The sequence below is a fragment of the Gorilla gorilla genome, chromosome 6, assembly GCF_029281585.2.
Source record: "Gorilla gorilla gorilla isolate KB3781 chromosome 6, NHGRI_mGorGor1-v2.1_pri, whole genome shotgun sequence".
Classification (NCBI taxonomy): Eukaryota; Metazoa; Chordata; class Mammalia; order Primates; family Hominidae; genus Gorilla; species Gorilla gorilla.
In genome coordinates, this window is record NC_073230.2 from 37,546,177 (window position 1) to 37,572,143 (window position 25,967).

A 25,967-nucleotide genomic window follows, 5' to 3' on the forward strand; every position below is an offset into this window, starting at 1 on the left:
CAGGGTTAAAACAGCAAGTTGGCATTCCAATCCAGTTCAAATAGCCAGATCAGAACAGCAAGTTCAAGACTTGGAGAATGCCCACAAATCAGAAAATTCACAAAGAAATGATAGAAAACATACAAAGGATATGACTAGGTAACTCACAAATGAGGAAATACAAATGGCTAAAAGGGTAGGCAGGGGCTGGTGAGCAGCATTTCATAAGTTTACCGGCCACTCAGAGTTTTCCTCCAGGTATTGCTTGTTCATAGTTTATATCATTTTTCTCTTGGGTTGGTTATCTTTTTCTTTTCAACTATAGATATATTGGTTATATGAGTAGCAAATAGCTTTTCTTAGATGGTGGTTTGTATTTTCACTTTGTATGTCATTCTTTTGTTGTGTTTTAAATTTTAATTTAATCAAATGGAATCCACCTTTTGGTGATTAGTGCTTGTGTTTAGTTTAGAAACAGAATTCTCTATTCAAATATCACTAAACATTATGTGATATTTTTCCTAATAATTTTATAGTTTTTTTCGCCTTTAAGTCTTTAACATCTTTTTTTTTTTTTTTCTTTTTGAGGTGGAGTCTCGCTCTGTTGCTCAGGCTGGAGTGCAGTGGCACGATCTTGGTTCACTGCAACCACTGCCTCCCAGGTTTAAGAGATTCTCCTGCCTCAGCCTCCCCAGTAGCTGGGATTACAGGTGCATGCCACCACGGCCAGCTAATTTTTTTTTGTATTTTTAGTAGAGACGGGGTTTCACCATGTTGGCCAGACTGGTCTCGAACTCCTGATCTGAAATGATCTGCCTGCCTTGGCTTTCCAAAAGTGCTGGAATTATAGACATGAGCCACCATGCCTGGCCATCTTTAAGTCTTTAAACCATCTGGAAGTTGTGTATGGGATGTAATTTGGGTTAATTTTATCTTTTTCCTTATGAATAGCCACTTGTCTTGGAATCATTCAGGCTATTCTTTTCCTGTAATTTAATAGCAGCAGCACCATCATATATAAATGATTTTAACTCTAGGTCCTCTCTTCTATTCATTTGCCTAATTGTCTCTCTGGACCAATATCACACTATTAGGAGGTCTCAGGGTCTGCTGAGATTTGCCCCCTCCCCTGCACCTACAAATAAATACAGTTGGCCCTCCATATCTGTGGGTTCCACTTAAATGGAGTCAGCCAACCCGGGATAAAAAGAATGTGGGCAAAAAAATTTCACAAAGTTCCAAAATGCAAAACTTGAATTTTTTCTGAGCCAAGTACTACGTTGAATGCACGCAAATGAAGTGATGTGTAGGTATTGTATTAGGCATTATAAGTAATTTATAAATGATTTAAAATGTACGGGAGGATGTGCATAGGTTACATGCAAATACTGGTCCATTTTATGTAAGGGACTTCTGAGCATCTTCAGATTTTGATATCTGCCAGGGTCCTGGAACTAATCCCCCACAGATACCAGGGTTTGACTATACAGTGTTTTCCTTTAAAATTGTGTTCGCTATTCTTGTTCCTTTAATCTTCTGTATGAATTTAAGGATCATCTTTTCTATTTTGAGAAATACCTTATTAGAATATTTATTGAAATTATACTGAATTTATAGACTGACTTTGGGAGAAATCGCTGTCACTACAAAATTTCATCTTCCTACCAATGAATATAGTTTATCTTTCTGCCTACTCCTATGTTCTTCAATAAAGTTTTACAATTTTATTATAAAATACAAGGTACCTAGGAATAAATTTACAATTTTATTGTAAAACTTTTGTTTTACAGTATTACTTCCACCTATTACTATGTTCTTCCATAAAGTTTTACAATAAAATTGTAAACTTATTCTTAGGTACCTTGTATTTTATTGCTGCCATTAAAGAATGTATCTTTTGGAAAATTACATTTTCTAATTTTTGTTGCTATTGAATTTGTTAATATACTTGTTTTGGATTCAACAACCTTGACAAACTCTTATTTGTAGTAGTTAATAGGTTCCTTTGTATTTCGTATTTTTTCCTTTCTAATCTTTATAAATTTTATTTCTTTTTCTTGTCTTATATAAGCAAAAAGGTTTTATACAATGCTGAATAGAAGTGGCCATAGAAGATAATCTTATTGTGTTCCTAATCTGAAATGGGAATGCTTTCAACATTTCATAATTACATACAATTTTTGCTATAGGTTCTTTGGTAGCTGCCATTTACCAGGCTAAATAAATTGCTTTCTCCATCTAGTTTACTAGTGATATTAATTATGAAGCAATGTTTAATATTACAAAAAAATTTTCTGGCTGGGTGTGGTGGCTCATGCCTGTAATCCCAGTACTTTGGGAGGCCAAGGTGGGCGGATCACTTGAGGTCAGGAGTTCAAGACCAGCCTGACCAACATGGAGAAATCCCATCTCTCCTAAAGATACAAAAATTAGCTGGGTGTGGTGATGCATGCCTGTAATCCCAGCTACTCTGTAGGCTGAGGCAGGAGAATCACTTGAACCCAGGAGGCAGAGGTTGCAGTGAGCAGAGATCGCGCTATTGCACTCCAGCCTGGGCGAAAAGCAAAACTCCATCTCAAAAAAAACAAAAAAAAACAAAAAAAACACCTACATTCATTGACATGATCATAAGGTTTCTTCCTTAAACCAACTAATATGGTAAATCTCATTAAGAGATTTTCTAACTTTAACCATCCTTGCATTCCTAGGATGAATCCAATTTGGTAATGGTGTATTTTTAATAGACATTTATGGAATCAGTTGCCTACTGTTTTATTTAGGATTTTTGCATCTATATTTAGAAATGAGATTGGGCTTTAATTTTTTCCTTCATATACCATCCTTATCTGATTTGCCATCAGAATTGTTATACTTTGTAAAATGAGGTGGACAGTGTTCCCTCATTTTATATTCACTGGAACAGTTTGTTTTAGATAATGATTATCTGTTCTTCAAAGTCTGGGTATAACTGGTAAACCTTCTGGGTTTAATGGGTTTTATTTTTATCTTAATTTAATTTTATTTTTTTAGCATGGAGGGTAGATTTTAAAACTCCCAATTCAAGTTATAAATCTAACCCAAAAAATGTATTTCTTCTTGAGTAGTTCTGTTAGGTTGTATATTTCTAAGAAACTGCAGTTTGTCTATGTTTTCAGTTTATTGATTATGGGTTTTAAGTAGAATTGTGCATAAATGACCCTGAGAACTTACTCTGTGCAGTCTGGACAAGATGCCTGCTAGGACTTGTTGCGCCTTCTCCTAGAGAGAGAGACTTCACCCAAGTTCAGCTTCCCACAGAACCAGTAGCTCCCTTCCTTTGTTCCTTTGGCAGGAGGGTCTGTGGCTTTCCACAGCACCCCAGGTGTGGGGCTTTCACAGCAACTCCAGTAAACAACAAGCAGTTAAATAGAAATAATTCATACTAAGCAGTCTGTATGCCTCCCACAAACAAAGTTAATTCTCATGCTGGCACTAGAAGAGCCTGGGGCTAGTGATACCCATGAAATGCAAACCGACTGAGGGTCTGGCTCATCACCCTGGTCCTGCCATGATCCTCTGTTCAACAGTGGGAGGACAGCGATTACATATCAAATGGTAGTTTATATACCATTAGTCATCTCTAATGGTTCACTCTCTCTCTTTCTCTCTCTCTATAAAGTGCACTAAAGGTATGTCATGGTTGTTTTCACTTTTATTTTGGAATAATTTTAGATGTATAAAAAAGTTGCAAAGTTAACACAGAATTCCCATATAACCTTCACCCAGTTTCGATAATGTTGACATTTCATATGACTATGTGCATTTGTTAAAGGAGATTAACATGGCTGGGCACGGTGGCTCACACCTGTAATCCCAGCACTTTGTGAGGCCTAGGCAGGTGGATGAGGTCAGGAGTTCGCAACTAGCCTGGCCAACATGGTGAAACCCTCTTTCTACAAAAAATACAAAAAATTAGCTGGGCGTGGTGGTGGATACCTGTAATCCCAGCTACTCGGGAGGCTTAGGCAGGAGAAATGCTTGAACCCGGGAGGTGGAGGTTGCAGTCAGCCAAGATCGGGCCATTGCACTCCAGCCTGGGCAACAAGAGTGAAACTCTGTCTCAAAAAAAAAAAAAGAGAGAGCGAGATTAACATTGTGTAACTACAGACATTATTCAGATTTTCCTTTTTCTTTTTCTTTTTCTTTTTTTTTAAAGACAGATTCTCACTTTGTCACCCAGGCTGGAGTGCAATGGTACAATCACGCCTCACTGCAACCTTCGCCTCCCAGGCTCAAGCAATCCTTTCATCTTAGCCTTCCAAGTAGCTGGGACCACAGGCATGCACCACCATGCCTGGCTAATTTTTAAATTTTATATAGAGATGGGTCTCAATCACCCAGGTTGGTCTCAAACTCCTGGGCTCAAGCAATTATTCACATTTCACCAGTTTTTTCACTAATAACTTTTTCCTGTTTTAGGATCCAATACAAGATACCACATTGCTTTTAATGTCATCCTATTTAATTTTTTAAAACTCAATTGTATTGAGAAAAATTAACATATAAAATTTACCCACTTAGCATACATAATTCAGTGCTTTTCATTATATTTACAAAATTGTGTAGTCCTTACCATAATCTAAGTTTAGAATATTTGCATTACCCCCAAGAACAACCCTGTACTTATTAAGCAGTCACCCCCCATTCCTCCCTCCTATAGCCCTAGGCAACTAATCTTTCTGTTTCTATTGATTTTCCTGTTCTGGACTTTTCATATAAATGGAATCATACAATGTGTGTGGTGTTTTATGTCTGGCTACTTTCACTTAGCACATTTTGCAGATTCATCCATAGTGTAGTATTTATTAGTACTTTGTTCCTTTATATTGCTGAATAGTATTCCATTGTATAGGTATATGGTGTTGTGTTGATCCATTCACCAGTTAATGAGCATTTGGATTGTTTCCATTTGGGGGTTATTATTAATAATGCTGCTAGAATATTTGTGTACCAGTCATCATGTGGATATATGTTTTCATTTCTCTTGGTATGTACCTAGGAGCACAATTGCTTATTGCTTGGTCATATGGTAACTGTGTTTAACATTTTGAGGAACTTCCGAAGTGTTTTCCAAAGTGGTTGCACTGTTTTACAGTCCAGCAGCAATATATAAGGGATTCAATTTCTTTACATCCCCATCAACGCTTGTTATCATCTGCTTTTGTTTTTCCTTTTGTTTTTAATATAGCCATCCTAGTGAGTGCAAGTGTGAAGCAGATATCTCATCATGGTTTTGATTTGAGTTTTTCTTTTGGTTAATGATGTTGAACATCTTTTCATGTGCTTATTAGCAATTTGTATATCTTCTTTAAAGAAATATCTATTCAAATTCTTTGCCCAACTTTAATTGTGGTGTTTTCTTATTTTGAGGTTTTTTTTTTTTTTTTTTTTTCATGGAGTCTCACTCTGTTGCCCAGACTGGAGTGCAGTGGCGCGATCTTGGCGCACTGCAACCTCTGCATCCTGGGCTCAAGCAATTCTCCTGCCTCAGCCCCCCGAGTAGCTGGGACTACAGGCACGCACCACCATGCGTGGCTAATTTTTGTATTTTTAGTAGAGACGGAGTTTCATCACATTGGCCAGGCTGGTCTCAAATTCCTAACCTCAGGTGATCCACCCACCTCAGCCTCCCAAAGCACTGGATTACACGCATGAGCCACCACACCTGGACCTTATTTTGAGTTTTAAGAGTTCTTTATATATTCTGGATGCAAGTCCCTCTTCATGTGTATGATTTTCAAATATTTTCAAATATTTGAAAATGTTTGTCAAAAATCAATTGACTATTAATATTAGCAGTTTATTATTGACACACTATCTTGATTTCTGTAACTTTGTAACAAGTTTTGAAATAAGAAAATGTAATTCTTCCAACTGTGATCTTTTTCTAGATTGTTTTGGCTATTCTGTGTCATCTTATTTTAAATTTTTTTCGTTTAATCACTTTCGGTTTTGGGATTTTATTTGTTGTTTCTTAGTTTTCTATATCATTCATTTCTGTTTTATTTTTATAATTTTCTAGCTTCTACATTCTTGGGTTTGCATATTTGTTTTATAACTGTAAAAATGAACATTTATTTTATTACCATTAGGACTTTTTTTTTTTTTTGAGACAGGGTCTCGTTCTGTCATCTAGGCTGGAATAGTGTGGCACAGTCATCACTCACTGTAACCTCCGCCTCTCAGGCTCAAGCAATCCTCCCACCTCAGCCTACCAAGTAACTGGGACTACCAGTGCATGCCACCACACCCAGCTAATTTTGTATGGAATGATACATTTCTCAGAAATACCCTTGTAGTTAAGCAACACATGACTGTGTATAAGTATATATATTTTTTAAATCCATGAGTTTAAAAATAGACTCTCAGATATAAGACATAAAAAGCCAACCATATGCTGTTCACAATAGGCGTGCTTAAAATCTAATGATCTAGAAAGACTAAAAACAATGGAATGGCAAAATAATTACCAGGCAAATATTAATTTTTAAAATTGATGGCACAGAATTTTATAGCCACAACAGAGGCCAGAACACAGTGTAATTATGTTGATATCAGACAAAAAAGACTTAAAAAGTATTTAGGGATAAAGAAAGTCACTGCAAAATGAAAACATGAACAATTCACTAGGAATATTCAACAGTTCTGATTTTCTGTGCAACAACTAACAGCATAATTGACAGAAAGAGATGGAAAAAATGAACAAATTCACAGTCAGTATGGGGTAGACAAAAATAAAATATGAAAAGTTTGAACAAGATGATTTTCACGACTCAGCATATACCAAAAAAGTCAAGATTTTCTGACCACGATGTACTACAATTTGAAATTAGTTAACAAAAAGATAACTCCTTAAAAAAAAAACCTTAAAAATACTTCTAAATGATTCACATGTCAAAAAAATCATAAATGAAATGAGTACATACTTAGCACTAAAAGAGCGTGACTACAATACATAATAAAATCTGAGGGATGTAGCTAAAGCAGAACTTGAGTCATTTGTGGGTTTAACTGCACACATTCAAAAAGAAAAAAGTGGCCAGGCACGGTGGCTCATGCCTGTAGTCCCAGCTACTTGGGAAGTTGAGGTGGGAGGATAGCTTGAGGCTGGGAGGCGGAGGTTGCAGTGAGCGATGATTGTGCCACTGCACTCCAGCCTGGGTGACAGACCCAGACCCAGTCTGAAAAAAAAAAAAAAAAAGCCCATCTCTATAAAAAATACAAAATTAGCCAGGTGTGGTGGCATGTACCTGTAGTCCCAGCTATTTGGGAGGCTGAGGAGGGAGGATCACTTGAGCCCAGGAGTTCAAGGCTACAGTGAGCAGTGATATACCACTGCACTCCAGTTGGGGCAACAGAATGAAACTGTCTCTTTAAAAAAAAAAAAAATTAACATATATGTTTGACTTAACAAGCCTAAAGTTTATCAGTATCTCTACCTTTCTCCTAAAGTATACAAATAACCTTAGAACATTTTAACACCAGTCACTTGCCTCTTGTCTGACATGTTTTTGTCTTCTGATAGTTTTGTGCCTCCTTATGTCCCTCAAATTCATCATCATCATCATTACTATTAGCAGTAGGAGTGGTGTTTTCTACAGTCAGTGGTTGCTCTGGTTTACCCACATTTGCTATTTCTTTGGAGATCATTAGTTCTTGCTTTCTGCATCTTTCTTCTGGTTTTGATTTGCTCCTTCTGGAAGTAAAATGTTCCCATAGTAACATTTTCTGGAAGGGCCTATGAATGGTAAACTCAGTCTTTGCCTAAAAATGTCTTTTTTCTGCCTGACTTTTGAATTATAGTTTAGCTAGTTATAAAATTCTAGCTTATCAGTTATTTTCCCTCTATATTTTGAAGATATTTTTCTGTTGTCTTCTGGCCTCTCACTATTGAGTACTGTGCTGTCAACTTACTTTTTGCTTCTTTATAGGTAGTCTGTCCTTTACCTCTGGTGGCATTTAGGATCTTCACTTTGTTTTGTGGTCTGCAGTTTCCCTATTATGTGTAGTGTAGATTTATTTTCATTTCTTATCTTTGGTCTCAGTGCATGCTTTTATTCTGCAGATTCTTTCCTTACAATTCTAGTAGAGTCTATGTTATTATCTCTTTGAATACTACCACCTCACTATTCTCCCTATTACTGTTTCTGGAGTTTCTATTAAATACATATTGGACTATCTCATTCCTTATGCCTCATAACCTCCTTTTAACATTTTCCATCACTTCATCATATTGCTGCACTTAGCACAATTTCCTCAGATGGGACTTCTAATTTACTAATTCTCCCTTCAACTTCTTTTCAGCTTACAAACTTTTAGTAGCTAGTTCTCATTTCTACACATTCTAATTTGTTTCTGTTCAAAATATTACTTTTTTTGTTTTGTTTTGTTTTGAGACAGAGTCTCACCGATGCCCAGGCTGGAATGCAGGGGCACAATCTCAGCTCACTGCAACCTCTGCCTCCCAGGTTCAAGTGATTCTCCTGCCTCAGCCTCCCCAGTAGCTGAGATTACAGGTGCACACCACCATGACTGGCTAATTTTTGTATTTTTAATAGAGACAGGGTTTTGCCATGTTGGCCAGGCTGGTCTTGAACTCCTGACCTCATGTTATCTGCCCACCTCAGTCCCCCAAAGTGCTGGGATTACAGGAGTGAGACACACCTGCCCTACTTTTCTATTTTTTGTTACAATAGTAGCTAAAACTTACTCTGTGCTAAGCATATGTGTACTCTTCTAAGCACTTTACATATATTAACACACTTAATCCTTACAATAACCCATTGATATAGATACCATTAGTATACCTACTTTACAGATGAGGGACTTGAGGCACAGAAATATTAAGTGACACACCCAAGGTCACCCAGGTGGTGGTAGGTGATAGTGACGAGATTTGAACCCAGCACTTTAGCTTCAGTTTCTGTGCTCTTAGCTACCGTGCAACAGTGCCTCTCATGAGGTTTGTTCCTTTCTTGGTGTTTTAATTACATCTTTTAGGGCTTTAATAATTTTAAACATGTTTATTTTACATTCCCTTTCCAATTGTTATTCTATTATATGAAGTTTTAGGGTATCTTTTAGTGCTATTTATTGTGTCTGCTGACTCTTAAGTCAGCAGGATTTTGTCCTCCTGCATTTCATTATTTGTGTTTGTGAGCTTATCTTTAAAGAAGGCTGTTTTTCTGTGAGAATCCCCGTGGCCTGGGTTGTACATGTGTCCCTCAAGAGCAGTTTTGCATTTGCCACAGAAAGATCACCAGATGTGGAACTCTTTTTTGGCTGTTTATCATTTTGGGAGTCATTTATCATCATGGTTCCTGGACCATCTGCAAATTTGAACCTCCAAATTTGAGGTAGAAAAAGACCCTGAGAATTCATTTCTCAGAGGACATTTTTCCCCATCCAGACAGAGGCATATAAATTCTTTTTTGTCTCTCCGTGCCAGTGCATCGATGGTTTTCCTAATCTACTCTTTTCAGTGTGGGTGTAGCCTTTTAAAAACTGCTGCAGTTTTTTAACTAAGCCCAGCTGTGGCAGCATCCCACATCCTTACCACTCACTTCTCTCTTTGTTACTGACACACCTGGAGACTTCCTTTCTCTCTTGCCAGTTCATTCATGCATTTAAAATAATTTTTGCTGTATTTTGTCAAGCATTTTAAGGCAGTATGGCAGGAGAGTTTTCGGACTGTTTCCTCACATCTTCTTTTAAGAAAGTTAGGAGTCTCATTCCACCCTTTAAAAAGAAGTATGATGTTAATTATTTTCTCTTGGTAAGCCTGATTTAAAAATTGGGGACATCCATAGAAGTGTTAGGAGGAAAATGCAAACTACTCATTGTACCACTACCTAAAAATGGCCATGTTTTAAATGTTTTCTCCTTTTTGTATTATATGTGTTTAGATATACATATATACATATATGTATACATGTATATATACATGCATGTATACATATATGTATACACGTATATACACGCATATATACATATATGTATACATGTATATACACGCATCTATACATATATGTATACATGTATATACACGCATCTATACATATATGTATACATGTGTATACATGCATATATACATGTGTATGCGTGCATATAGGTATGCATACATGTGTATGCGTGCATATAGGTATGCATACATGTGTATGCGTGCATATAGGTATGCATACATGTGTATGCGTGCATATAGGTATGCATACATGTGTATGCGTGCATATAGGTATGCATACATGTGTATGCGTGCATATAGGTATGCATACATGTGTATGCGTGCATATAGGTATGCATACATGTGTATGCGTGCATATAGGTATGCATACATGTGTATGCGTGCATATAGGTATGCATACATGTGTATGCGTGCATATAGGTATGCATGCATATATACGTGTATGCGTGTATGTACGTATGCATGCATATATACGTGTATGCGTGTATGTACGTATGCATGCATATATACGTGTATGCGTGTATGTACGTATGCATGCATATATACGTGTATGCGTGTATGTACGTATGCATGCATATATACGTGTATGCGTGTATGTACGTATGCATGCATATATACGTGTATGCGTGTATGTACGTATGCATGCATATATACATATACACGTATACATGTATGTATACATACATATATACATATATACATACACATATATGTGTGTATGTATATATGTACTATATAACTTGATTCATGTGTGAATATCTGTTTACGTGTGCGATTTTTCACCTAATAGTGTATTGTATTTTTCTTACATCATTAAAATTCATTAAAGAACAAACAACTGAAGAAAAACTTCTGCCTTAGAAGCTTAAGGATAAATGAGGGGCATCTTCCTGCATATATTTGATTAGCTGTTCTGCAAATCTACTCTTCTGCACCTAGCAACCTAGAAATAAAAAAAGGAATAGCTGCACTAAGAGCCCTAGAATCCTAATTAACATTGTGCCGCTGATAGATGCCTTACATGTAAAGCAAGATCATGTTGTTTCTCTCCCATATAAATGATTTTCATTGACTGTTCTGAATAACTTTATATTTCCGGTCTCCAATTTGCTGCAACTAAATCTTAGCTACTCCCCCATTCTGGCTTTCTTGTTGAAAATTGCTCTCTGAGCAAAACCTGGAATGTCTGAAGTCATTCCCCAACACAGTTGCTAGAGATGGGCTGTGAAATAACAGAATTTAGCAGCAAGTCTCTCCACAGGCCAGTGTATAAAAAGGATCTGAAACCTAGGCTGGGAATGACAAGTATGCTAGAGGGAATGGCACTCCCCTGCCCGCCTTCCAAAAGCAGTTTGGCTTCAGGAGAGTGGGTGTGTGTTTCACTTGGTCTTGCAAATGTAGGTCTAACTTTGTCACCGCCTTTCCGTCTGCCTTCCAGCATCTGTGCCCAGTTGACGTAATGACTGTGGAAGGCAGATTGAATGTTATTAAGGAGACGGTCTGGAAATTGTGAGAGGCAGGCAGGGTCAAGGATAGAAAGCATTCTTGGGAGACTGGGGTTCTCAGCTCACAGTAATTGAGAAATCGATTCAAACTCATGGCATACAATGAAATTACATGTGTGTGTGCATTTCCTAGAAGTTACCCCATGGCCCTTGCCACTTAAGTTAGCACTATACAATGTTTTGGCCAAATGAATTTGAGTTCCAAGTTAGGTTCTTGAGACTTAAATTAGTTCCAAGTTAGTTTCTTAAAATTTGTAGTAGAAATAATAGCCTTAAAATGTAATTTATTAAAAATTAAATTTACGGCCAGGCATGATGGTTCCTGCCTGTAAGCCTAGCACTTGGGGAGGCTGAGGTGGGAGGATTGTTTTAGCTCAGGAATTTGAGACCAGCCTGGGCAACATAGTGAGACCTCATCTCCACTAAAATAAAAAAATTAGCCAGGCATGTTGGCACACACCTGTAGTCCCAGGTACTCAGGAGGCTGAGGCAAGAGGGTCACTTGAGCCCAGGAGTTCAAGGCTGCAGTGAGCCATGATCATGCCACTGCACTCCAGCCTGTGTGACAGAGCAAGATCCCCCTCCAGAAAAAAATTAAAATCTTTAAAAAACAACAGTTTTGATTTACAACTGCCAGAATTTATGAGAAAAAGAATTTTAAGTTTCAAAAGTTTAGTGTGCACACTAAAAAAATGAAGGCACAAACCTTATGTTGCCAACAAGATATTAGAAACAGATTAGAAGTATAACTACACAACTCTACTTCCTGTAGATTAAAGATTGCCAAGACTTTATTCATATTTTTATTTTTTAAAAAATTTAAAAACTGAGATGTGGATTCATTTCTAACAGGGACACGCAAATGTCTGATGGTGGCCCAGGAGGGATGTCACTCAGAATCAGGCGGGTGCAGAGTGGCCTGCAGGACATGATGACCCAGCATGAGACAGGATGCATCACATCTGGGTGACGCCTCTCTCCAGGGGATCAGCCTGGACTAAATGCCTCTCCTGGGCCAGGATGCCCAGCAAGCCCCGAGATGCCTCCTGGAGAGAAGGAAGTATGTGAGAGTATCCTGAGTTAAGTGAGACCTAAAATGCCTGAGAAAACCCTGAAATGACTGAGTCTATCTGGAACTTATTTGATTGTTTTTCTGCCATCAGATAGAATGAGGTCTCAAAATAGAAATTAAACTATATTACAAGAAAATAAAGCTCAATTGCTTGCCTATTTGAGTTTGTGGCCTGTGAAAATCTTGCCCACCAAACTACGAGAAGCAACATGAGGGGCTTTATAATAACTCTGCGGGTAGGTGGACAGCTCATAGAATCCAAGGGGAAAGGCATGGGCTGGGCTGAGAAAGGACTAGAACCAGGAGCTGAAAGCCATTGGGATCTTTTCTCAGCTGCCATGGCTGCTTCTTACTGCATATCTTTCTGTCTTCTCTCTCTGAGGCCCATCTTTCTTTTTTTTTTTTTTTTTTTTGAGACGGAGTCTTGCTCTGTCGCCCAGGCTGGAGTGCAGTGGCGCGATCTCGGCTCACTGCAAGCTCCGCCTGCCGGGTTCATGCCATTCTCCTGCCTCAGCCTCCCCAGCAGCTGGGACTACAGGCGCCCGCCGCCACGCCTGGCTAATTTTTTAATTTTTAGTAGAGACGGGGTTTCACCGTGTTAGCCAGGATGATCTCGATCTCCAGACCTTGTGATCTGCCCGTCTGAGGCCCATCTTTCTCCACGTCTCCCATTCATCTGACAGAATATAGTGGCATCAGTGCCTAAGTTATGTGACACAGTTTTAGCCACATGCAGATTCTACCTTTCTGTATCTTGGCCTCATTCCCAAATTCTTGTACAAGAATCTGATTGGCCCACTTAAGTCCCATGTCTGTCTTCCTCCATTCAATCAATGGTGGCCTGAGGGGCATTGGCCCGTGGTACAGACATGACTGCTGTGGGTTCATCACCTCGGGTCAGGGGACAGTTCCCAGGGAATTGGAAATCGCTGTGAGCTGGGAGGGCACCCCAAAAGATGATGACTTCTGAGTCACTACGGGACCTATCCCTCACTTTTCCCATCTAGAAAATAGAAGGAATAATATCTATAATATTCCTAATTTTAAGTGAAGGCAAAGGGAATTAACATGTATTGACTTCTTTCCATGTAGGAATCTGCATCCTGAAAACAACCCTAAGAGGTGGGCATTTTAATTTCCTCCTTTTTAGATGAGAAAATTGATGCATGCGGAGGTTAAATCTCATAGCTAGTACATGAAAGCTCAGATCTAAACCCAGACAGAACCTGTGCTGCAGCCTGGGAGGCAGCTGTTATTAAGATTGAGATAATGTCTCAAAGCCGTGCATTACATTCTCAGCTATTAAGAAACTGCCGAGGACAGTATCTTATATGCAGTAAATGCTCCGAATTGGAAGTCTCATTAATAAGAGCACTCTCCCTTCAATTGCAGCAGAAGTCTTATCATCACAGTGTTTTGCTCACATTAATCCACCAAACACCTCTGGGAAGTGGGCACCCATCTCCTTTGGAGAGGTTTCTGCCAAGACACATTTTATTACAATGAAAAGGGAGATGAAAACAGCCGCTTATACCTGTTTTAACTGTAATTGACCTTCAGCCACCATTTTGCTGCATCAGATTCGAGAGCTTCTAAAGCTTCCACCCTGCTTCATGTTGAGGTGTGAATTTGTCACCTTAGGACCCTGCTGTCACAGTCTTTAGGATGTATTTATGTGCTCTGATCTTCTGGCCTCCTGACACTAAATATAACTCTTATTGGCACTCAGCTGATATACAAAACTCAGGCTCTTTTTGTGAATGTTTGCTGAATGAGAGATTTGTTAACACCTACTGTATTCTCAGCTCTGAGAATATTAAACCTCTAAGATACAATGCAAGCCTCTGAGAGCAAACAGTCTTCTCTGTGCTATCAAAAAGCTAAGAACTTGGTCATTAGGGAAATGCAAATCAAAGCCACAATGAGATACCTCTTCATACTCAGTAGGATGGCTATAATACAAATAATTAAAAAAAAAACAAACAGAAAATAACATGTTGGCAGGTGTTAAAAGAAAAAACTTTAGACAAATTAAATTTAACAGAGTTTAACCGAGTAAATAACAATTTGAGAATGGGGCAGCCTCTAGAATCAGGGCTGCTACATGGTGGGCTAACATTTATGGACAGAAAAGGGAAAGTAACGTACAAAAAGGCGGAAGTGAGGTACAGAAACAGCTGGATTGGTTACAGCTCAGCGTTTGCTTTATTTGAATACAATTTAAACAGTTGGCTGCCTGTGATTGGCCAAACTAACACCTGTAAAGGAAAGCAATATGCCTATGATTGGCCAGAACTCTGCGATTGGTGCAAGTGTAGGTTACAACAGTCTGTTTACATATCCAATTAGGTTTCAGTTAAACATTTAGGTCGGACCTAAATATGCAAGGAGGCAGCTTCAGGCTAAACTTAATTTAACACAGTGATGTGGAGAAATTGGAAAAAACACAACTAAGAACCAATTTTAAAGTCACCAGTCAGGTCTAGTTTGGGTGAAATTAATGCATGTTCACTTGAGAGCATTAGTTGAAACTTCCTGTAATTCAGTTGGCTTGACTGGTGGCCAACTTGCTTTGGTTAAAGATACAAATAAGGGACTTCAAACACCGTAAGTAGGTTTCTGATCTGCTTCTCTGAGCATTAGTACCACAGGTAGAATGATCGTGTAATTGATCATCCAAACTGTGACAATTATTTCCAAGACAAATGCTAAAACAAAAAGGACACTGGGACAGAAGGCCAACCCATGGTTGCCTTTGCTGGAGGAATACCAGTAACATATTGACAACCAGAGAACTGACTTTTTCTTTACCAAATCAATCATGGTAGATTTTACGATTAATCTATTTAATCTGTGGGAAAAATGTAACAATGGCCCAACGATAGAACCAAAGGATACATACTGTGATTTACCAGGAAGCAGCAGTGGCAGGGTTCCACGTGAAAAAATAGGTATCTTTTCCTCTTTTTCAGGTTTGCCTCTTTTTTGACCCACGCATGCTTCCGTTTTCTTCCATGGGAGGTTGGTCAGAAAGTGGCAGCTCAGGGTAGATGTCAGGAAGACAGTGGTCAGAAACAGACCCGGAGAGGGATTTGGGCCACCATGATAAGAGAGGAGTGGCCAAAGGGATGAAGAACTTACAGTTTATTGGCTGGGCACAGTTGCTCCCACCTGTAATTCCAGCACTTTGGGTCGCTGAGGCGGGCAGATCACTTGAGATTAGGAGTTCGAGACCAGCCTGTCCAACATGGTGAAACCCCCTCTCTACTAAAAATACAAAAATTATCCGGGTGTGGTGGCAGGAGCCTGTAATCCCAGCTACTTGGGGAGCTGAGGCAGGAGAATCGCTTGAACCCAGAAGGCGGAGGTTGCAGTGAGCAGAGATTGCGCCACTGCACTCCAGCCTGGGCGACAGAGCGAGACCGTGTCTAAAAAAAAAACCCTACAGTTTATTGATTTCCTTTCCTTTACAAGGAAAAAGAGTTGGCTGCCTTCATGTGTGACTTTTAATCTTTGTATCTCTGCCCAGAGGCACATTTTGGAGACGATGCTGTTTAAATTTCCAAATCAATAAATAAGCAGGGTCAAAGATCCAAAACTAGCAAATTGCTATTTCCAGGAAAAGATGCTGGCCTTGTCAATGTGGTTCTGTCCTGCACATACCAGGGAGTTCACACTTTTCCTGCCCAGGCCTAGAGTTGCTTGGAGCTATTCATTCTACAGAAGTGCCATCCAACTATCTTGGTATGATTGCCACAAAGAACTTTTGAAGAGGGCTGAACTAGGTGGGCCTTAGAGACCTATAAAGGAAAGTAATATGCCTAGATTTTTATATGTGTATATAAAGCACTGTAAGAGCTATGACTAAAGAAATGAGAATGTCAGTGTGAAACTTTTTGTGATTCTGCCTGGGCGTCCATCAGATGGCCTTTCTTCCAAGAGGTAGAATCAGAACACATTGGCTTAGAAGCTGCTGTAGAAAACTGGCCCATCTGGCTATTCTAATTGTTTCAGAAAAGAAATACCACTGTATCTATATATGGATCTCTTGGTGTCCTCACTGCCAAATATACATAGATCATACAAGACCCTAAAACCGTTATCTGTTATGCTTTTGGCTTACTTTCCACTGGGCTTTTTTCCCCCACTTTCTTAAATAAGGTTATTATGACTCACATTCAGCTTCCTATATTCTATGAATTCACCCCCTTGCAAGAAGTTGTTTTTTAAAAAATCATGGTTGTCTAAAAGCCTTATAGTTGTAAATTTCTCCTTTCCTTATGGGAGTACCTTGCACTTGTATGTATAGAAAAACGACCACAATGTAACTGTTGAAATAAATACCTTTTGCAATGTCTTCCCAGCTCAGTACCCCCTTCCATTGAGAATATCTCCATCTCCATAAGACATAATGTTTGTGATGGCTCACTCTGCTCTCCTGTCCATGAAGGGACTCCTGAGTTTGAGGTGAGCCAATCAAATTGGAGCTGGGGTTCAGTAATAGACAACCTGTTAACTGGAATGAAGGTAATGGAAACTGATGAGCAGAAGCTGCCATCATAGAAAAGCATTCTCATCCACATGCCAGGAGAAGCAGGAAAGTGGATATTTTAAGAGAAGAACAGAACAGATGTGCAAAGTAAAGGATGGAAAATGATCTGGCTAGAGACAAAGAAGAGGAGGGGTGAGAGAGAGAGAGAGGAAGGGACTGGAAATAGTAGTTCCTGGTAGTTTTCTAGTTCCTGGTTCTCAGCTGTCATGAAACCCACTCCTGTCCTTGGGTTCTGTGAGATATTCTGGACTTTTATACAAAGGTCTCCTGACTTTTCCCCCCTAAGCTAGCTTGAATGAGTTCCTGTTACTGACAACCAGAAGACCATTGACTAAGACAACTAGAACCCACTTCTCCATTTTCTCATCTGTCTTGAGTCCCAGAACAGAAGAATGAACCCGGATTCTTCCTGAATTAGTGAAATACAATTATAGACATTTAGATCTGAAATAATCTAATCCAACATATTTATTTTATGGATGAAACAGTAATGTCCAAGGAAGTTAAATGGCTTACCCAAGGTCAAGGTCACACAGTTAGGGGATAGTAGGATTAAAACTAAACCTTAGGTCATTTGAATGCCAGTCTGGCTTTCTTTCCACTAAACAAATCTGCCTTTTAATGAAAACATTTCAGCATCACACTTGGTGCAGAGAACAGCTGCTCCCTCTTCTGAATGATGTGGTAGATCCTGCAATCAAGGGATCCCCGTGCTTAAACACAGTGGTGGGCTGAGGATCCAGGCTGAGCTTTTAGAGTATCACAGACCTCTAGCATCAGTGATTGGCTCAGAGGTGGGCTTCAGCTCCAAGTTAGAACTACTTAAGGACTTTTTAGGGAGAATAATCAGGCACTTAGACAGAAGGAGAGAATGTGGATCTCTCGTTTTTGAGCTCTGAGAAATTAAGGATCACATGAGCTTAGAGCTGCTAGGGGTTGTCTTTTCAGCATGAGAAGACAGCCTGCTGAAGAACAGAGCCAGCACAGAGGAAAACAGAACCAAGAGATGGAGAGAGATAGATATCCGATAACTTTACCTGGGCACCTAGATTTAGCCATGCCTGAAGTTATCCAATTCCTGAACTTATCAGTTACCTGACCCAGTGCATTTCCTTTTCTACTTAAGTTAGTTTGACTTGACTTTCTAGCATATGCAACCAAGTGAGGTATAATACCAAAACATTGATGGCTAATCCTAGTTTAACTTTATATACTTTTGCTGATTTTTATATGCTACAGAGAGGCTATATCTTTGGGTCGTTGTAAACAGATGTCAGCTATTTTGGTTAAAATGTATTTAATATGACTTATTAAGACTAAACTAGGAGTAGTAGTGACAAAGAAATACAACTGTGTGTGTGCTTTTGTTTTCCGAGGAAGAAGAGTAATTTTTCCTAAAGCAGTAGATGGGATTTTTTCGTTTGTTTCTGACCCCTTTTACACTTTTAGGACTTATTGAGGACCCCAAAGAACTTTTGTTATGTGGGTTCTGACTATCAATATTTACTGTATTAAAAATAGAAACTGAAAATCTTCAAAATATTTAGTGATTCATTTGAAGATAGCAATGATGAAAGCATGTGAACATAAATAATATCTTAGTATTATAATAAAATTAGTTTTGACCTTGCAGGCCCCCTGAGATCTGTTCTAAAGAAAAATGTCAGTTTGTCTGGGATAAAAAAGAGCAAAATGTAGGACAAACTTGGAAAGTGAGTTTTATTTGCCTTCGTTTATAACACTTGAGTCGGAAAAGGAGCTCCATAATCTGTTGAAATCTTAGCAAAGTTTGCCTAATTTTGGTAAGCCTTTCTCGTTGTTTTACTGATTAATGCTTTCACCGACAATGTAAAAGGTTATTCATTACTTGCTGTGTAATCTGCCTGGATAGCAAAGATTCTAGGTCTTACCAGAATAATTTCCTGTGCTTTCTGTTGACCTTACTAGATCCTCGACTATTTAAAAAGAAAAAGTACAAAAGGTTTTCACTTATGAAAGAGCAAAGGTTCTTTTTAATCATGTTGCCTTCTATGTTTATTTCAAAATGCTTTTTTGTGACTCAAATAAGTAATAAAGTATTGTTTCTAAGGCACCCACGATCCTATCTTAATCAAGCATTCAAATATGTTCTGATAAGTTTTTTTTTTTAATTTTTGTTCTCCCAAAAAAATTAGATCTTAAATTTAGGAAAAAATAAAAAAAGATCAGATTTTTTTTTTTTTTTTGCCATTCTTTCGTCATAATTTTTTAACCTTTTTTATGATAATAAAATACATGGAACATAAAATTTAACATTTTACCTATTTTTAAATGTACAGAAAATTAGGATATCTTTTACACCTAAAATATCTTTGGGATTTTGCAGTGTATCCCTTGAAAATCACAAACTTGTTTCTTTCATCACATAAAAAGATAAGGGCTAGGTTTCTTTGGTGTGTTACTATTGTAGGCTTTGTATGAGAAGAGTTATCTAACCAGAGAAGGTACTTAGTCTTCCTTAGGTTAGATTTGTGTAAATAAAATATTGTTAGTGTAACTATTTCAGAAATGGTATACAGATGGTCCCCAACTTACAGTGGTTTGACTTATGATTTTTCAACTGCGTTTATTGGGGTAGTAAATGCATTTTTGACTTCTGACATTTTTTATTTACAATGAGTTTATTGGGATTTAACCTCATTGGAAGCCAAGGAGCATCTGGACTTTAGAGGAAATCCCTGGAGATTTATCAATACCCTGGCTGTCCATGATTTATTTTTACCCTCAAGGAAAACACTGATCAAACTCTTATGAAATTGGTTTGTTGTGTTTTCTTTATTTATCAGAGTCCTGACAATGCTTTGCCTGATGATATTAGACAACAGTGTAGTGTTCTCAATCCTAATTTCAGTTATTACTTAAAATGTTTCCTTAGCCTGGCCACAGTCTTATGTTTTTAATTTGAATTTACTATCTCCTAAGCTAGTTGTTTTCAACTATGGAGTTTTATAAAAAATAAAATGCCTAGGCCCTACTGCTGAATCTCTTTACTTCATATATTTGGTATATTATGTCTCATAATTGTTATATCTCAATTTATTTTTCTATATAAAAATTGTTTTCCTCCATTTTTATAAATCAGATTTTTTTAATGCAAACTTAATTATTATCCTTAGAGACAACTTGCCTATGTTTTTATTTTATTTTTTGGAATGCCTTTATTATCTTTGGCATGCTACAGAAGCAACCACATTTCTTTACTGGTTGCATTATAATTATGCACCACTCATCTGACCTGTCACATTTGAGGGTTACCAGTTATAAATTAAAAACAGCCACTCTAAGTCTCTGTCATCTACAGATTTTTTTTTTTTTTTTTCACTCTGAGGCTTGTGTGAACGCCCTGCTATAAGCTACAGGCCAGATTTTGTGTCTTCAGCCAAGGACAGTCTCAGGCTTGTGTGAAGGCCCTGAAGGCTTGTGTGAAGGCCCTGCTATAAGCTACAGGCCAGATTTTGTGTCTTCAACCAAGAAAGACAGTCTCAGAGCTTCATAGAGAAGGACTGTATTGGATATTTCAAACTGTTGACACTTTAAAACATAGACTCTTGGGTATAGCTTTCTGAGCTGATATCTCTTAGATAACTTTCAGCTCAGATGAGTAAACTCAGTCAAGATCTCTAGGACTCCTTTTAGTCTGGAGAACTGCTGACCCAAGATCCTCAGGACAAGAGTTACTTACATAAGGCTAAATGAACTGATGAGGGAAATTTTATTGTGTTTTTTAAAATAATATTGTTGATTTTGTTTCACTGTTCTATAGTCTGGTTGTATACATAAACCAATTTCTTTTTTTCTAAGCTATCTACAACCTATAAAATTTAGTAGACTACTTTTGTAAATTGTATTAGTTTGTTTTCACACTGCTGATAAAGACATACCCAAGACTGGGCAATTTGCAAAAGAAAGAGGTTTGATGGACTCACAGTTCCACATGGCTGGGGAGGCCTCACAATCATGGTGGAAGGTGAAAGGCACGTCTCACATGGCAGCAGGCTAGAGAAAAGAACTTATGCAGGGAAACTCCTCTTTATAAAACTGTCAGATCTCGTGAGAGTTATTCACTATCATGAGAATAGCACGGGAAAGACTCGCCCCCATGTTTCAGTTATCTTCTACTAGGTCCCTCCAACAACATGTGGGAATTATGGGAGCTACAATTCAAGATGAGATTCGGGTGGGGACACAGCCAAATCATATCATAAACTGAAATGAAACATCTTAAATTGTATTTGATTCTCACTGATCCTATAGAATCCAGAAACTTACTGAGTCTCTTTGCTTTTCATGGCAATGTAGTTTTATGTAAAAGCTCAATAAGAATATCTTCTCCTTCTTACTAGGATATAATTGGATGAATCAGTTGTACAACCAGGGCCTTACCTGGAGTGTCCTTTTTGAGAATGATGCTTATTTTATCAGAAGTAACCAGCCACTTTTCAGAAGCTAAAGTTGACGTTACTTATGGAGCCAATGCATACAAAGCCCTCCTAGGAAAACTGGCTGGTGTCTGGCTTATAGGATCCCAGCCTTACAGGAGGTGAGGAATATTATTCCCGTCAGGCCAGAAACTCAAGAAATTTGGAGGAATTTAAGAAGAAAGAAATTCACCCAAACATATAGATACTATGGGTGATATTTTTTGGTAAGAGTTTCTAAAAGATCATTTGGGATTCCTTATTAAAACTTCTAGACAGAAGTTAACTTTGTAAGTGATTAATACTATATGGACCTGGATTTTGCAAGCCAAACTTAAGAATAATCTTCCTTTGAAATTGTTATGATCACCAAAGGAAAGCGGACGCTAGGGAAAAATTGTGAAAGACTGAAATAGACCGAAAGGTGGACTGGTGTCTTCAATGGAAAACTATGCCTTGTTTTAGGGCACCCCCTTCCTGATTCTATAAATGATGTGCCTTTCATTATCTTTGAGCTCCTATATAGAACACTTATAGGAATGTAAAAAGTTCTTGTCTATAGAAATAAAAATTGTGTTCAGTGAATAGCAACTGATTATTGTCCCATGGATATTAACCAATTTTACCTCCATTTTTACATTCATTTCAGCATTCCTGATTCAATGATAAAAGTGTAGTACATTGAATTCTCCTATATAGCATCTTACTGGTTCCCTTATGAGTTAATTAAGAAGTTAAATAAAATCTTTGATGTTTCATCTTATATTTTTGTGTCATGATTTTACCTTTTTTTAAACAAGTATCCTTTAAAGTTATTTGCCTATTGTATATTTTCCCATTTCTTTGCTTTCATACTTTCTCTATTAGAAATTGTGTCTCTTGTAAACAGCATATAGATGAGTTTTACTGTTTTTTTTTTTTTTTTTTTTTTTTTTACTTATTTATTTATTTTGAGACAAAGTGTTGCTCTGTCACCCAGGCTGGAGTGCAGTGGCATGATCACGGCTCACTGCAGACTCAACCTCCTGGGCTCAAACGATCCTCCCACCTCAGCCTCCTAAGTAGCTGGGATTACAGGCATAGGCCACCATGCCCAGCTAATTTTTTATTTTTCTGTAGAGACAAGGTCTCACTATGTTGTCCAGCCTGGTCTCAAACACCTGAGCTCAAGCAGTCCTCCTGCTTTGGCCTCCCAGCATGCTGGGATTATAGGTGTGAGCCACTATGCCCGGCTGTTTGGTTTATTCTGTCTGGCACTCTTATGTTTTCATCTGTGGGTTAAGTCACACATTAATTCCTATATTCACATTGATTATGATTACACTTAATTGGAATTATTTATTCCATCTTGGTTTCTTTTTATTTCTTTCTCGCTGTCTGCTGGATTGATGGAGTTTTTTTTATTTCCCATTTTTCTTTCTACTCATTTGGAATTTTTCATTCTTTTTCTAATACTTAGTGGTTACCTTTGTGGCAGACACTGTTAGATGCCCTGTGTCTTAGTCCATTTATGTTGCTATAAAAGAATACCTGAGGCTGGGGAGTTTATAAAGAGAAGAGGTTTATTTGGCTCATTGTTCTGCAGGCTGTACAAGAAGCATGGCACCAACATCTGCACCTGGTGCAGGCCTCAGGCTGCTTCCACTCAAGGTGGAAGACAGAAGGGGAGCCTGTGTGGAGAGATCACATGGCAAGAGAGGAAGGAAGGTAGGGGAGGGGGCAGGCTCTTTCTAACAACCAGCTCTCGGGAGTGAACAGAGTGAGAATTCACTCATTACTGCAAGGATGGCCCCAAGCCATTCATGTGTGATCCACCCCCATGACCCAAACACCTCCCAATAGGCCCTGCCTCCACCACTGGGGATGAAGTTTCAACACGAGGCTTGGAGGGTCAAATATTCAAACTATAGCACCCTGCAATAGTCATTCTCCTTTTCTTCCTTAGCAATAAGATTCTGGAAAATATACCTTGCTGAAAAACTACTGATACAAAGGAAACAATAATATGTAACAGGAAGTTGCTGGTTGGGACTAAAAGAGTAATGACAGTTGGCCTGTGTTCCTCTGTCCTTCCCTCTTTTATCCTGGTGTAGGTGTAGGAATGTGGGTGTAGACGGAACTCCAGAAACCATCATGGACCATGAGGCAACTCTGAGGATGGAAGCCACACACTAAGGACGGTAAAGCAGAAAGAAGAGCTGAAACCCTGATGATAAAGAAGCAGCCAATTCCGTCCTGCACTGCCCACCTCCAGATCTCATTCATGTGAAACAAAGAGAAACTTTATCTTGTTCAAGTCACTTTAGTCAAGATTTTTATTATCAGATGAATGCAATTTCTAATTGATACACCTTAAAATTTTCAACATGTACACCTGATTTAACAAAATCTAGAATTAAGTCAATACTTCTACATGCGTTATAGACCAAAGGTCACTGCTATAAGAACTTTGGGTATATAGTCAAATTCCTCACATTTTTAGAAACTTGTTTATTCATTGCATCCCTCCCCCATCTCACTCTCTCACACACTCACATATTTATTTTCTCAGATCCTTATAAGTTCATAAGGCATATGTCCTTATTCCATTTTTACAGATGAGAAAACTGGGGTTTGCAGGGGTTAAGTAACTTATCCAAGATCACACAATTAATTAGTGGCGAAGTCATAATTTGAAGTCTTTCTAATGCCCAAATGTTTCCATTGTGTCACATATCGGAGCTGTGCTCTTTCCATCAGCCAGTTTCCCATTATCATAGCTGATGACATGCACACCCACCATCTGGGGCAGGCTTTAGTACAGCACTCTGTGCCATCATCCAGATCACCAAATCTTAGTAAATGGACGTGTCATAAGAGATAAGGCTGCCATAGAATCACAGCAGCTTCTGGCTTAGTAAATTACCTGGATACGCACCTTTTCCTAGAGGAAATCCCACATCTTCGTAGGAGATCTGGTGTAATGCTCTTGGGACCTCTCTCTAGAGGATGAGCTAGTATCACTGGGTCCTAGTAAGTTTCAACAAATTATTGTATAATAGAGACAGAACTGTCATCATTATCAGAAAAGAAACAGAGAAAAGTGTTAAAACAATGGTTTTGTGACCTTAAAGTCTGTGTTAGTCCCTCAGCACCACCGCTGAGATTTTGCTGAAAGGGACGTTTTGTGTGTTGGGCTTCACTGAAGGAAGCCCCTGAAAGTGTTCAGAAATAGGGAAAATGAGAAACTGTTCCAGCTGAGAATACGGGCAAGGGGGAATCATTGAAGAAGACAGAATATTGAAGTGTTCAAATGAATAAAGAAGCTAAAAACTAAAAATCATAAGTATTTCTGTTTCTTTGATATATATAAAAGGAAAATGTTTACCAGGTGAATGTGATCAGCTAGGCATGTTTTGAAGGCAATTGTAGCCAAAATGTAACCCCAACTCACTCAAATTCTACATCCAAACCTTTCAGAGGAATGTCCAAAAAAGAAATAATTTTGTAAAAACTAAGGTTGGAAGATTCAGAAACAAAATTCAGAATGAATTTTGTAGGAAGGCTGAATGAAGGAAATCCTTTTCCAGAGCTTTACTGGGCATTTGGGGTAAATCACAATGACTCATTTATATAGATCTTCAACTTTTCGCTGATCTTCCAACTTGATTTTCTTTCAGACTCTAGTTGCAGTGACACATAAACTATGGCGCAGGCTTAACTCATGTCTGCCCTCTACTTATCCTCCCCGCCCCACTGCTGGGCTCACTGTTCTGGAGCACAGTGCAGGGAGAAGACAGCTCTCATCCTTCCTGTGTTGCTCTCCTGGGAGTTACTTCTCCAGATCCTATGGTCTTTTCACCTCTCCCATCACCACTGTGACAAATCAAACACCTCTCTCCTGACCACCGTCTCCTGGAACCTGGGGTCTACAGTCCCTCTTGATACAATGAGACGACCTTGTGTTCAGGTGAAGGGTGAATGTGGAACCAGCTACGCTTCCCTCTCTACCTACCTCCTCCTACTGCATAACCACAAGGCTATGTGGATGGAGCAGATTTATCAAAAACTAGGGCTAATTTAACGGACTTACAATATAGGAGTGAATCAAAGGTCAAATTATATGTTAACATCAAACTTACACTAGAATAAAAGCCATGGAGAACTTCAGAACAGAGATGGGCAGAAGAGTCAGCATTAGCAGGACAGTCTAGGGTGGCCTTTGCATTCCATACTGAGCTCCTGATGTCCTAGCCAGTGGGGTTTGAATATGTCTCCTCTTCTTGCCAACACACATCTCCCAAAGGCAAATGGTGATTTTCAGAGACAGCAAAGTCCAGATTTCTATAAATGAACAGAAACGTTCCTTAAATACAATGAAGACTGTACAACTCTGCCTACTGGTGGGGATAAGTTTTTTTGT

The 25,967-nt window shown here is 38.5% G+C and overlaps 1 protein-coding gene across 2 annotated transcripts in view; it reads left to right on the forward strand.

Moving 5' to 3' along the window:
* The window catches only part of PLEKHA8 (pleckstrin homology domain containing A8), a 108,097-nt gene extending 83,057 nt beyond the window's left edge, over positions 1-25,040 (forward strand). Inside the window, exon 14 of one of the 2 annotated variants that reach the window (XM_031013537.3) lies at positions 23,659-25,040. In XM_031013537.3, the coding sequence (XP_030869397.2) occupies positions 23,659-23,664 (6 nt within the window). In that variant the 3' untranslated portion in view covers positions 23,665-25,040. Of the gene's footprint in view, positions 1-12,336; positions 12,883-23,658 lie in introns of those variants that run through there. The other variant, XM_004045246.5, reaches the window with a different exon arrangement.
* Positions 25,041-25,967: the final 927 nt, after the last annotated feature.